General features: G+C 37.7%; 2 protein-coding genes across 3 annotated transcripts in view; one reads left to right on the forward strand and one right to left on the reverse strand.

The window, feature by feature from the left end:
- The window catches only part of LOC128862589 (uncharacterized), a 109,716-nt gene extending 104,944 nt beyond the window's left edge, over nucleotides 1-4,772 (reverse strand). The window contains exon 1 of one of the 2 annotated variants that reach the window (XM_054101312.1): nucleotides 3,324-3,379. In XM_054101312.1, the coding sequence (XP_053957287.1) occupies nucleotides 3,324-3,379 (56 nt within the window). Of the gene's footprint in view, nucleotides 1-3,323; nucleotides 3,380-4,599 lie in introns of those variants that run through there. The other variant, XM_054101313.1, reaches the window with a different exon arrangement.
- A 7,587-nt stretch (nucleotides 4,773-12,359) lies between these two features.
- Nucleotides 12,360-14,866, forward strand: part of LOC128862590 (uncharacterized protein DDB_G0283357) — a 39,769-nt gene continuing 37,262 nt past the window's right edge. Inside the window, exon 1 of the mRNA XM_054101314.1 lies at nucleotides 12,360-12,831. The gene's annotated coding sequence lies outside the window, so the exon portion shown is untranslated. The remainder of the gene's footprint in view (nucleotides 12,832-14,866) is intronic.

A 14,866-nucleotide genomic window follows, 5' to 3' on the forward strand; every position in this document is an offset into this window, starting at 1 on the left:
AATTAACAAAACATTTTTCCAATAGCGGTCGCCCTCGGCAGGCAATGGCAAACCTCCGAGTGTATTTCTGCCATGAAAAAGCTCCTCATAAAAAAATATCTGCCTTTCGGATTCGGCTTGAAACTGTAGGTCCGTCCATTTGTGGAATAACATCAAGACGCACATCACAATAGGAGCGCGACCAAACACCCGAAAGAGGTGTACGCGCCAATATATATATATATATATGTACTTAATAATTGAATAATTTTGCTACAACCAGTCATTTGATAAATTATTAGTCGATTTTTATTTACTCCGTTGGCTACTTAAGATTGTTTTCGTCTTTGTTTTCGTCATGTTCGAATGGAATATTCTCCTTGGGGGACAATTTTCTGCTTTCGCTTGAACCAATTTCCAAAGTACTTTCGCCACTCGAAAACAAATAACTCTAAAACGAATTGTTTAAAGCTGAAGCCAGCAGCTTCTGCAGGCGTTTTAGATTCTTCAGGATTGTTTCGGGCCCAACAACAGGATCGACAGCCACGTCGGAACTCATTACACCAAAGTTTCACGTGGTATAAGTGCGGTACTTCAACGCCAAAAGTCCGAATAAGTTAATCAATTCACTCCTAGTTCAATAATTAACGCCGAAGATCAAAATAAATCATAGCACGAAAATTTTCACGAGTAAATTCCATCTTTTAGGCGAGTTGAATTTGTCAACTTGTGAATAAAATTATTAATATGTGTAAACGAAAAACATATTTTGACACAATCTGGGATATAATAGGCATTTATACCAGAAGGTAATAATGCTGATAGCGTAACATTTTGGTCGATTTTAGCTAAAATGAACTTCACCAGAATTTTTTTTTAATCCAGTGATAATCTGAAGATTAGAGATTTTACCTTGAAGAATTAAAAGTTCAAAGGGCATTATCCACATGTTCTAAAAATGATAAATGTAAACAAGTCATACTTAAAAATTTAAATGTGTACTAAATTTTTGGAATTCGATTTTCGGTTTAAAATTTTATACTGAAAAATTCAGATTTACTAATAGGACTATGAATAAGTTCGTGCGGTTTTTTTCGAAATTTGAAACTTTATTGACGTAAAATGGTTACAAATTTAATATTCAAAATATTGTCCATCGCTTACTACTACTTTTTCCCATCTTTCTGGCAATTCACGGATTCCCTTTGTGAAAAATTCGGTCGGTTTTGCCGCAATCCACGAATCGATCCATTTTTTGACTTCATCGTAATTACGGAAGTGCTGGTCAGCCAGGCCATGTTGCATCGATCGGAAGAGATAGTAATCGGATGGCGCAAGGTCTGGACTATACGGCGGGTGGGGTAGGACATCCCATTTGAGCGTTTCTAAGTATGTTTTGACCACTTGTGCAACATGTGGCCGAGCATTGTCATGTTGCAAAATAACTTTGTCGTGTCTATCGGCGTATTGCGGCCGTTTTTCTCGCAGTGCTCGGCTCAAACGCATCAATTGTCGTCGGTAGACATCCCCCGTAATCGTTTCATTCGGTTTCAGTAGCTCATAATACACAACACCCAGCTGGTCCCATCAGATACACAGCATAACCTTCAGGCCATGAATATTCTGCGCCGACGTCGATGTTGAAGCATGGCCAGGGTATCCATACGTTGCCCGACGTTTTGGATTGTCGTAATGGACCCACTTTTCATCGCCAGTCACAATTCGATGCAAAAAACCCTTTCTTTTGTGCCGTTGAAGCAGTTGTTCGCATGCCATAAAACGGCGTTCAACGTCTCTTGGCTTCCATTCATACGGCACCCAATGGCCTACCTTTCGGATCATTCCCATGGCTTTTAAACGTTTGGAAATGGTTGATTGATCAACTCCCAAAGTTTTTGCAACCTCTTCTTGCGTTTGAGCCGGATCTTGATCGAGCAATTCCTCCAATTCGGTATCCATGAACTTTGGCGGCGCACCCTCGCGTTCTTCGTCTTCCAAGCCAAAATCACCACTTTTAAAGCGTGCAAACCACTTCTGGCACGTTCGCTCAGATAGAGCATGCTCACCATAAACTTCCACCAAGATACGATGACTTTCGGCTGCTTTTTTCTTCATATTAAAATAATGAAGAAGAATTCCCCGCAAAAACACATTATTTGGCACGAAATTCGACATTTTCAAGTGTGGTAAAAATATTGTTGTTTACGCTTCAAATAAAAAACTTATACTGACGTTTGTGCCTTACGACAGTAGCTCTCCAATGAATGTTTGGAAATGTGGATCGATGGAATAATAATCAAGTTACGCCATCTGTTGTAAAACCGCACGAACTTATAAATAGACCTATTAGAACGAGCCCTGGTATAAAAGTCTAGTATATTAATTTATTTATTATTAATTAAATTGTGTTTTGCACCGCCACTTATCCTGGTGAACAAATTTTATTGGACCTTAAGCTGACTGGGCACATCAAAATGGTAGTACCCTCCGTTTCAACTGTTTCAACCCAAGCCTATACATATAAGCATGGGAAGGCTGCGCCATTGACCCACAACTCACACAAATATTTGTTTTATGCCTACTATAAGTTGCACGGACTTCTTTCAACACACGGATATGAACGTGCATGGCAATATGTAGATATGTATGTACATATATAACATCGTCATAACGTCATGCGCATCCTTTTGATCTACATATTTTTATTTTCTTGAAACTTGTGCCAAAGCAACTCTTAGGAATTCTATGAATGTACGAGCGAACTGCGTTTATATTCGTAATTTAATGAATAAAGTAGTTATCGTATGCATGGCGAAACAAATTTCATGAATGTCAAGTTGCGATGCACTTCAGTGAAAGGCAGCAAAAAACGTACTTTACATATAATAGGCGCTTGCACCTTTTATTTCGTATTTGGCACCAGCTCTTCCTCCTATTTGTGCTGTGCGTCTTGATGTTGTTCTATAAAAATGGGAGAGCTACAGTTTTACGCCGACTCGAATGAGGAGCTTTTTCATGCAGAAATACACTCAGAGGTTTTCCATTGCCTACCGAGGGGTAACAGAAAACAAAAAAAATTAAACTGCAAGCAATTGAAACTGTAGCCAATGGAACAATTGAGCAATATGTCTCGGTGAAATTGCAAAGTCATATATATATACAGATAACACCGGGCGACAGTAAAAGTTGACCAACAAAAATTTCATATGCACGTGAAACTACAGATTGCATTTAGAACTACTGCATACTCGGCTTTTCATTTTCTCATCAACTTAATTTCAATTTAACTTAAAAGTTTGAAAATAGTAAATATTCAATAAATAATTTAAAACACTTATTCTCACTCTGCGATATTTAAATGCGTATCAAACGAGAGTGCATATATCCAGCTACTAAACATTTATTTTTTTACTTTTTAACTTCGTTCCTGCTGTTGCTGTTTTATAAAAACGTAACGTAAAACGTAATAGTTGGGCTTTCGTCCTATGAAATAAAGTATTCACAATGGATACTATAAAATATAAATTTGTCCTGGTTAAAAATAAACAAGCTCTTATAATTATAAAAAAAGTCGTATCCAGAATTAACTTCGCCGAAGACTGTACCAGTCCAGAAAGTCTGAGTTTTTTACAAAGGGTTAGACTTGGCAAAATTTGAATAAATATAACATCAAATATAAATTCTGTGCTCTTCTTCTTCTTAATTGGCGCGATAACCGCTTACGCGATTTTGGCCGAGTTTAACAAAGCGCGCCAGTCGTTTCTTTCTCGTGCTAACCGGCGCCAATTGGACACACCAAGTGAAGCCAAGTCCTTCTCCACCTGATCTTTCCAACGCAAAGGAGGTCTTCCTCTTCTTTTGCTTCCACCAGCTGGTACCGCATCGAATACTTTCAGAGCTGGAGCGTTTGTATCCATTCGGACGACGTGACCCAGCCAGCGTAGCCGCTGGATCTTTATTCGCTGCGCTATGTCTTTGCGTTGCCAACGTGCAAAGGTCCAAAATCTTACGCAGAATCTTTCTCCCAAACACTCCAAGCGTCGCTTCATCGGAAGTTGTCATCGTCCACGCTTCTGCGCCATACGTTAGGACGGGCATGATGAGATTATTATAGAGTGTTAGTTTTTTTCGTCGAGAGAGGACTTTACTACCCGTCACCATGATGATAGGGCGGTGTGTGAGGGTCAGCAAAGTAAAATCGTCTTAAGGTCGACATAGAAACTGCCTTATTCAAAATTTATTTGACAGAACAACGTCTGTCGGGTCCGCTAGTATGTATATAATGTCTACTTAAATGATATAAAGTTTGCTACACCAAACGTAAAATTTCAGTGAAACCTGAACGAAAATGAGGTACAAAGAGTAGGTACAATTACTAATCTGAAAAGGTAACTGGCCCAAAATTAATCTTCCCAGTTTACGTGCTTCATCGCTTCTCTGTTTGAATACTGCAGTACGAGGCCGTTTACAAAAACTATAAGCCCTCAGATAGGATGATTAATTTTGCGCCACCTTTTATAACTAGAACCACTTTTGTTACATCAATTCTCTTAAACCAATTACTTTATCTATACATAAACATAGCAAAAATTATTAATTTTCTTAAATAACTATCCTTACCTGAGAGCAAAAATGTTGCCTTTTTTTAGTCAATTTCAAGAATTCTCCCAAAAATCCGATTGAAGTGCTCGAGTAAGAACTTTTAAGTCTTATAAGTATTTTTAACCTCCACAGTAGTGCTAACAAAATGACAACAACTCAACTCACCTCTACAGAAACTTACAGACTGAATGGCCATTTCGCTTGCAGATCTAGCAAATACAATAGCAACAATACCAAAAACTGTATTATTGCGGCAAACTGCGGTTCTGCCGTTTCGCATAATTGGAGCAATCAGCGCGTTGATAATAATGAAGCGTGTTGATAAGATGATATTGATGAGTACACAAAAACAAAATATGCTATATATACACAGACGTATATATGTATGCATGTGCCTGTCTGTACTTTTGTACATATTAAAAAAAAGCAAACAGTTAGTGCGTAGAAAATGTCAATTAGTCGAAGAGTGTACTTTGGTAAGCTATGAGTTGACATGCTTGTGTGTATGTATACATTAGCATACACATGCATAAAAATCGATATTAATAACACTAAACACATTTTGTGGAAAGAATGCAACTCCAACAACTTTACGTCCTGCTTCTTCTACAATTTTCTCCCGATGTTAAATTCTACAGTTTGATTTGCTTCTAATCACTAGTTTGTTTATGCGAGATATATATATATATGTATATAATTGGCGCGTACACCCTTTTTGGGGGCTTGGCCGAGCTCCTCCTCCTATTTGTGCCGTGCGTCTTGATGTTGTTCCACATATGGAGGGACCTACAGTTTCAAGCCGACTCCGAACGGCAGATATTTTTATGAGGAGCTTTTTCATGGCATAAATACACTCGGAGGTTTGCCATTGCCTGCCGAGGGGCGACCGCTATTAGAAAAATGTTTTTCTTAATTTTGGTGTTTCACCGACATTCGAACCAACGTTCTCTCTGTGAATTCCGAATGGTAGTCACGCACCAACCCATTCGGCTACGGCGGCCGCGAGATGCGAGATGCTTTATATGTATTTCGGCAGTACATTCCATTCTGATTTCATCATATGCCCTTGGCGGCAGTTTCGATTTCTGACTTCATAGAAAGATAATATGAGTACTTGATTGGACATGCAAACGTTTACTTGCTAATTATTATTTTGTTAGGTTTTTACACTATCGCGCATTTGTTCACACAGCGGTTGTATGCATCAGCATAAAGAAATCGAGATGGATATATACGCATGTACTTCTATATATCAGAAAATGCTCAGAGTGAGGAGAGGAGTCGATTAAGCCATATATGTTCTTCTGTCCGTCCATGCGTGATATGAAATGCTAAATATAGAATAAAAGTAAAAACTTAAGAAAATGTTAGTTTTGAAAAAAAAATTTGAAAAATGCAGATAAGGTCTACCTCTTCATTTTCCTCTGCTGCCACCAGCTGGTACCGCTTCGAATACTTTCAGAGTCGGAGCGTATGTATACATTCGGGCGCTGGATTTTTATTCACTGCGCTATGTCTATGTCATCGTAAAGCTCATACAGCTCGTTGTTCCATCGCTTACGATATTCGCCGTCGCCAATGTGCAAAGGCCTAAAAATTCTCCGCATAATCTATCTCTCAAGCACTCCAAGCGGCGTTCCATCGAATGTTGTCATCGTTCACGCTTCTGCGCCTTACATTAGAACGGGCATGATGGTGCCGATACGCGAGTGCACCTACGGTTTGTTTGTTAACAGGAGGTACTTCGTTTTGTCCTCCTTCACCACCAAACCCGTTCGTTTTGCTTCTTTATCACATGCAATTCCACGTTACATATTTTAAATTAATTTTGATGCAGATTTTAGCAATTCAGCCTTCAGGGCGTATTAGTAATATTTCAACCATTTATACATAAGTAAAATGTATACATACATACATACCCTGTAAATAGAAGAATTAGAGATGCTGAAAAACTAAACGTTAGACTTTCGATTTATCGAAGGATAATTTTGTAAACATGGCGTATACGCAACATTTACCTACTAAGTTAATTCATTCTAAATTATTACGTATACTACCTGTGGCACATATTTACTGTACTGAGCATACATACATTTTATAAACATAAGACCCCTTCAATTATAATAACTCGAAGTTTATTAAAAACAAAGCAACCTCAAGTTTTTCGATATGCTCGTACGTAATTTCCCTTCTCAATTTATCATTTTTTTGTTATGTTCGTACACATCTCCCAACATATGTCAAGCCATTTACCACAGTGTCAGCCATTTACGACTTTTAGTATTTTTAGTTTGGTTTAACGACTTCAAAGGTGTTAGGCGTTGTTGCTTCTGGCGTTTTCCTATTGTATTACTTAGATATGGAACCAATATAAAGCGCTAGCTCTCATGATTCGTGATTTTTGGGCACACAAACTGGCACTTTCTCCGTTCCCAAAACTGAAAAGGTCCATGAAAGCGCGGAGATTCGCCACCACTGGAAAGTTCATGGCCGCGCCAAGAGTATTATTTCTGTACAACTAATTTGAAGGAGTCAAAATAAAAATTTATTTTAATATTTATAAATATTTTTCGATGGGTAAACCGAAACCTCGTATAAGTTAAAGCAAATGCCAAATATTTTGAATTCATAATTGGGTTACATCTTTAACTAAAGTGTTCTATACCTAGAGATCGCAATGTTTGTGCCATAGTGAAAATTATTATTTTCGTTCGTATTACCATTTGTAAGCGGATAATTCTTTAAAACGAGCAGCTTAAAATTGGATCCTTCCCTCAGTAGGATTTGCTGTTTATTCAAATAGCAAATCATATTTCTGGTGTTAGCATCAGCTGAAAGCGTCACATAGGGCTCTCATATGTGGCGACTGAACGTCCTGAGGCATTCCAAAAGCAATCCATCTATTCCGAAGATGTTTGTCGTAGAAAAATGGCATAACAAATAGGCTATGAAGCGATGATGAAAAACCTTTATGCCCACTAGAGGGCGTAATTTTAAATACAGAGTTTTAACGAAGAAGATAGATATGAATGTGGTTTTCTCCATTTTTTTTTTTAAGTAAATCATATGGTTGCGGTACTCTCCATTCGTAAATGTATTGAGAGGGTATATATATGGTATTCTTAAAAAGCTTTTAGTGCTAGAAGACACATTGTAAATATCGAAGAATGGCAGAGCTAGGTAACTCATTCTTGTATATATAAGTATATACCATTCAGTCTTCTATAAAAGCAAGACGGAGAAAAAGAAACGAATATACCTCCGTATTATGAGGCGTATACTCTATTGATTCCATTTAAAAAAGGAAGGAGAAGATAAGATACACCATTTGCTTGATAAAGAAAAATTTCCTTTGTGGCCTAGTAACACTAGTTCACAAATAGTTGGTTACACTGGGCAACAAAATCGAGTAAAACAAAATAAAATAAATAAATAATTGGCGCGTACACTTCTGTTAGGTGTTTGGCCGAGCTCCTCCTCCTATTTGTGGTGTGCGTTTTGATGTTGTTCCACAAATGGAGGGACCTACAGTTTCAACCCGACTCCGAACGGCAAATAGTTTTATGAGGAGCTTTTTCATGGCAGGAATACACTCGGAGGTTTGCCATTGCCTGCCGAGGGGCGACCGCTATTGGAAAAATGTTTTTATAAATTTTGCTTTCACCGAGATTCGAACCAACGACCTCTCTGTGAATTCCGAATGGTAATCAAGCACCAACCCATTCGGCTACGGCGGCCGGCGAGTAAAACAATCAACAAAAATTTAACTTCCTTATCGAACTGTCACAATTTTTGCTTATGTAGTTCGATCTCCAAAGGAAGAAAATTAAAACAAAAAAGTGTTTCTATATTTGTTCTTTTCTAAATTTTTTCCCATAAGTAGTTTAAGCTCCGCCGAACTGATTCCCATGCTTAGTTTGCACAAAGTAAATACAAAGGATCGCATCAAAGAGAGAGATACGATTTTACAAAAAATAATGCCTGAGCACCGAGAAATTTTTTGGTATCTTTTTTCAACTTTGACATAATTTTTACGATATTATCCGATATTGAGGAATTTTTTTTAGTACTCTACTGTTATAGTAAATTAAATTTTGCGTCGAATGAGCTATATTTGCTGTAATTGAATTAAAATTAATAGAGTTGTGTGAGTTTTAAGATTTATTTTTTTTTTTACCAAAGTATAAAATCACTGTCGCACAGTGTAATTCATGATATTATGTGAAGTACGTGCCATTGGAAGCTAAAACTTTACTCCATCTTTCAGGCAGAATAAGGATTCCTCTGACGAAAAATGCAAGTTCTTTTTGGTTTGATCCTTTCATTGAGCCAATTTTCGATGCTCTCGTGAGAAGTGAATTGCTCTCCAATAAGAGCTGACTGCATTGATAGGAACTGATGGTAATCCAAAGGTGCAAAGTCTGGGGGATACGGTGAGTAGGGCGAGATTTCCTAATTCAGTCCCTCTAAATATTTCTGGTCTGGCGTTGTCATGCAGCAAAATCAGTTTATCATGCCTACCATCGCATTCCGGCCGCTTTTCTTTGAGAGATCGATTCAAACGCATTAGCTGCAGTCGGTAACGAACGCCAGTGATGTTTTCAGATGGTTTAAATAATTTATAATAGATGACACAACATAACTTTTGAAGCATGAATATGTTTTTTCGCAGTCGATGGAGCTGATTTACCTGGCAGGCTCCACCATCTTCGACGCTTATCATAATAGACCAGTTTTTCATCGCCAGTGATGATGCGATGCAGAAAACCTCTTCTTTTCTGTCGTTCAAGAAGCATCTCAGACATCACCAAACGTCTCTCGATATCCTTCTCCTTCTATTGAAGTGGCAACCAGTTACCTGCTTTCTGGACCACTCCCATCGCGTGCAAATGTTCACCGACGGTTGATCTATCAATATCCAACTATTTAGGCATATCATTGAGACTTCGACATGCGTCTTTATCCAATAATTGTTGTGCTTGAGTATCTTCGAATTTTTTCGTTGCCTCTTGGCGATTTTTCTCACTCACGTCGAAATTGCCACTTTGGAAGCGTCGAAACCATTCTTTACAAGTTGTATTAGATGGAACGTGATTACCGTAAATATTGGTCAATATACGACTTGTTTCAGCTGCACTTTTCTTTAAAACGTGTTAGTGAAACATGCCTTCCCGCAAATGCTCTTTTTTCGGTTCGTTTTCGGTTATGTAATTACCCACGTATGTACAGTTTGTCAAGGAATTGTTTCGACATCTACAGTCAGCGAAACTCGGACATATTGCTAAAGAAAATATGTATTTTTAATGAATTTCTTTCACTCTTTGGTTTTATTTAACTAATACAAAAAATTAACAAGCGAATAGTAGAAAATACAGTTATTCCGTCTAAAAATAACACGACAATAAAAAGCAAAACCAAAATACACTTCAAACCTAACTGTCAAGAAGGTCATTTTACATTTACATTTCGAATCTCCGTCAGACATCTAAATTATAGAAAAAGTTTTTTCTAATAGCGATCACCGCCTTTCAGGTAGTGGCAAAACTGCGGGTGTATTTCTACCATGAAAAAGATTCCTTCTTTGGGGACCTACGAGGCAGAGCTCGGCGAAACAACCAAAAAGGGTGTAAGCGCCAATTATATATATATATACAGATACGCATCTCTTTGATAAATACAAAGTTAATTGAAGATTCGTAAAGGATTTTCCAATAAGAGGTTTTATTTTGATAAAAGTCAAAGGCGTCTTTGCTTATGTGACACGTAGCGCCGTCTTGTTAAAAATAAACGTTGTCCATCCAATTCCGGCCACAAAAAATTGTTAATCATCTCTCGATAGCGCAAGCCATTCACCGTAACTGTTGCTCCAGCTTAATTTTCGAAAAGGTAAGGTCCAATGACTCCGTCGGACCATAAACCGCATCAAACAGTCGCACGTTAAGGATAGAGAGGCTTCTCAACAATAACTCTTGGATTTTCTGAGCCCCAGATCCGACAATTTTGCTTGTTGTCGAAGCCACCGAGGTGGAAATGGGCCTCATCACTCAAGATGATTTTTCGATGGAATTCTGGATCATTTTCATACAGTTCAGCGACCCACTCAGCAAAGACACGACATTGTTGATGATCGGCCGGTTTGAGTTCTTGTGTTAACTGGACTCTATAAGCCTTAAAACCCAAATCTTTATGCAAAATACGATGTAATGATGTTTGTGGAATGCCTAATTCCAAACCTGGGTTTTCTTCAACACTTTCGGCTACAACAGTAATATTTTCCGCTGTTCTTGAGCGACGTGCACAGGCTTTATTCTTCACATCACAACAGCTCGAATTTTTTCACCAATTTATGTATTGCGGTCCGACAAGGTGCTTCACGATGACCCAAAAATGTTTGAGTTTTACGAACCGTCTCTGCCAAATTTTCACTATTTTTATAGTGATTTTTAATTGTTTAAGCGTGTATCGCTCCATTTTTATTAATGGCGTAGTTTCTACTTGTCAAATATCAAATGACAGCTTCAAAAGTGACCTCTATCGAAATAGCGGGCTATTCAAAATAGCACCTGTTATTGGAAAACCCTTTATTATGATGGTTGTTTTTTCATACAAACTCGTGCTTCGGGATTTCTGTATACAAAAATTTATTTTTGATTACTACTTTTTATTTAAAAGATCAGAAATTGGCGCTAAAAAACAACTTGTTTGTAATTCTTTAATATTTTAATTAGATACAGTAATATTTCTATATGTAAATCTCTACAGTCATATTTATAGACATTTATACATTTGTGTGGTGTATTAGTTCAGCAGAAATATCATTGGGAATACATAAAAATGAAGTACACTTTTATATACAATACAATTTTGTATTTTTTTCCTTGTTCACTCCTCTCTGAAGCATAGAGCCGCGACAAGACTTGTTGTCTTGGGTTGGTTTCATTAATCTATTTGATTTCTGACAGGGTGGGTGATAAGCCTGCCGCTATATACAATATTAAGACTAAATGTCGGTCGCTCAGCCTGATGATACAAACAACAACTCTCATTGCTGCAAATTTGTTTGCTTCTAAAAATTAATAGTCAGCCCAAACTAAATTAAACTAAAATGTGCGCAGGTATATAAAGTTCGAGCTCTAACGAATTCATCACGTCCTTTTTTACTTAATTAATCAACCTCACATAATTTTTTAGTGTTATTAGTGTCAGTTTTAAATATTTTCGAAATTGGTTTACAAGATTTCTTAAAAAATATTATAGGAAACCGGTCTTATACAAATTCTTCAACATATGGTTGACTAGTGCTGGAACGTAGGATAATAATAAAAAAAAAATTTAATAGAGGTCGCCCATCAACAGGCAATTGTAAACCTTGTCTTATAAAAAACATCTGCATTCCGCAAATTTGCGGATCCCTTCATTTACAGTATTTTTATATTAAAACTCAAACCACAAATAGGAGGAGAAGCTCTTACAAGCATTTAACAAAGAAGTACGCAGAATTATTTCACGTACTTACACATCCCCATTAATGTAAATGCACTTGGCACCGAACATATAAACCACAGCATTGCAATAAACCTGCCAATACCTACAAAGCTAAGACAACAACCATTCCCAAGCACAGCCAACTTCACGGCCCACACACTTGAATAGGTAAACGGAAGCACATAACGGATTCACCACTGACAGCGCCACTGTGGTTGGAGCACAAAACGTAGCGCCAATGATAAAGCAAATAATGTCGACTAAGTAGTATCATGTCGGCAATAGCGTTAACACTGAGCTGTCACTTTGACGCAGTGCTAGTTTAGTACCCCATCGAAAAACGAAGTGTTCTGTGAATTCCAAAGCATAAGCACACAAAAATACATAAGAAATAAAGAAAATACGACATAAGTAGCCAGATAAAAGGAAAAATGAAACGATGGAAAATAACGCAACAGCAGTTAGTTAAGAAATTCTAAAGAATTTCGACGTTCAACTAAGTGAATATGTAAATTTGAGAATCCAAAAAAAATATATAGTTCTGGCCAGGGAGCATTTAGAAGTGCCATCATAGGTAATTCGGTGAAAACGAAGTCGACCAAATAAGCAGTAGCAGAAAGAAGAAGAAGAGACGAAGTGAAGTGAAGTAATGTCAGAAAAAAATGAAACTGCCAGTGAAAAGATTTCTTAAATTTCCTACTAATATTACCTGTTATGCGCAACGACCAGAAAGCAGTTCTTGAGCGAAGAACAATGCCACTCACGGTTAGTAGATATTTGTTTTGGGGGCTCGCAACAAAACAGCAACAACAAAAGCGAATAGCTACAGTGGTCGGTGAGGTAGAGAGAGGAGCGGATAAGTGAATAAGCTATAGCAGAAGCACATACGCAGTGCCAGAAGCAAAAAACGTAGGCAACCGTTTGCGCCGAGAAAAAGTGCCGTCAGCGACGCGCATACCTACATATAGAGAGGTGCATTTTTATATATACATAATATATGTATGTGCTTATGTGTGAGAAATGCAATAACAATTACATACACAGTCAACTACAATAATGCATAATTTAGCCAGCAAGTAGTTGCCACCAAATCAAGCATAAATTGTTGGCACAGGCCATAACCATCAGCAGCAGCAATAACCGCAAGCCAAAAACTCGACGGGGCGAAATCAGTCAACAACACCTAAGGCATGGTGTAGGTATGCGGTTGTATGTGTCATTATTCTCATGCGGACAGAAAAAACGGGGTCGGCCATTCCGTTTATCGCTTAGATGTGATATTGCACAAATGCTCACCCAAAAGCTCGGTGGTTTGGTAGGTGTGTCGGTCGGTGTCTCGATGGCCTGTGTCAGTGGTGCCTGTGCCGCAGCGCTCTGTTATTTTTATAAATAACGAAAAAGCAATGCAACAACTATAAGCGGAGTGTAATTTTTTTGTTTGTTTGTTGTTTTTTTTTTCGTTATTACGCCTCTACAGCCGCTTTAACCGCCACTGTTGCTGCCAATAAGTTGCTGTATTTTTGTTGTAAATATTTAAGTGCAGAATTATAGCGCAACGCAATAAGCAGCGACCCACCATTGGCAAGTGAACAAACGAACGCACGAACGAACGAACGATGTTAATATAACCGGCGACGACTTCATCTGCATTTGCGACTGCGTCGGCATCGTCGTCGACGACGGCATACAAATTGTGTGCGATGTGTAAAACAACGATTTTGTGAACAAAAAAACAAAACAAAACAAAAACAAATAATGCAGTGTCTTCTTCGGAGTGCTAGTCGAGCGATGCAGTACGAACGAAGAAACGCATAGTTGTCGTTAGGTGCGTATTGAGCCGACGGCTGCGTCGTCGTCGGCACTGTTGCAGAAGGAGGTCACAGGAGTCTTTAAACGGGAAAGTGCGAAATGAGATACTTTAAAATCATATTAAAATTAGAAATAAATTTAAAGTGAGGATAGAAATGCTTTAACTCCAATGAATGATAATGCTGCGAACAAGTTCAAAGTAACGAAGAAAACCTGAGTACAACTACAATTGTTGCTTTTACAGGCAATCTGGTAAACAAAACAGTAAATGAGTAGTGAAACAAACGAAGTAGAGAAATACAGTGTGTGTGCACAGTGTGCAAAAACAAAGGCGAAACAATTGAAAAGTAAAAAAGTGAAAAAAGTGTCAGATATAGATTCTAAGCTGTGAAAATACAGGGTTGTTCAAGGCAACGTTTTTGTTAGCAGTGTTTTGTTTTAACAACTGTCACAGTTCGAAGGCATCGCTTTTGACATACCTATGTTTAACAAGAAATAAAATCTTGGTAATAAGCATATGAATATGTACGTACACGCGAGAATGTATATAAATAACTAAAATCCACCACGAAAATAATGAATCTGTGAAAACTACAAACAGAAAATTTTAAAATTACATATGTATATGTGAAGAGAAAAAAGAAGACAATTTTTTACTTCTAGGATGGATGTATAAATACCGAAAATATACACGTGCAAAATAATTAATGGAAGAATTTGAGATACTTGAAAAATTTGCAAGACATAAAACCATCAGTGCACTATCTTTCGATCGAAAATGCCGCAGCTATCAGTGAGAGTATTGAAGCAAAAATTCGCTTACCGTTAACAGATTGCGATATCCAGATATATACATTAAGAAAGTTTTGTTGTTGATGGTATGTATTGGCGATAGGTGGTTGTAAGAAGAAGGTGCGACAGGCCAGACAGCCAAGAAGAAAATTATTTGCTGCAAAGCAAATTCCCGGAAAAAGTAAACTATTTGCCCTCT

The sequence above is a fragment of the Anastrepha ludens genome, chromosome 4 (assembly GCF_028408465.1).
Source record: "Anastrepha ludens isolate Willacy chromosome 4, idAnaLude1.1, whole genome shotgun sequence".
Lineage (NCBI taxonomy): Eukaryota > Metazoa > Arthropoda > Insecta > Diptera > Tephritidae > Anastrepha > Anastrepha ludens.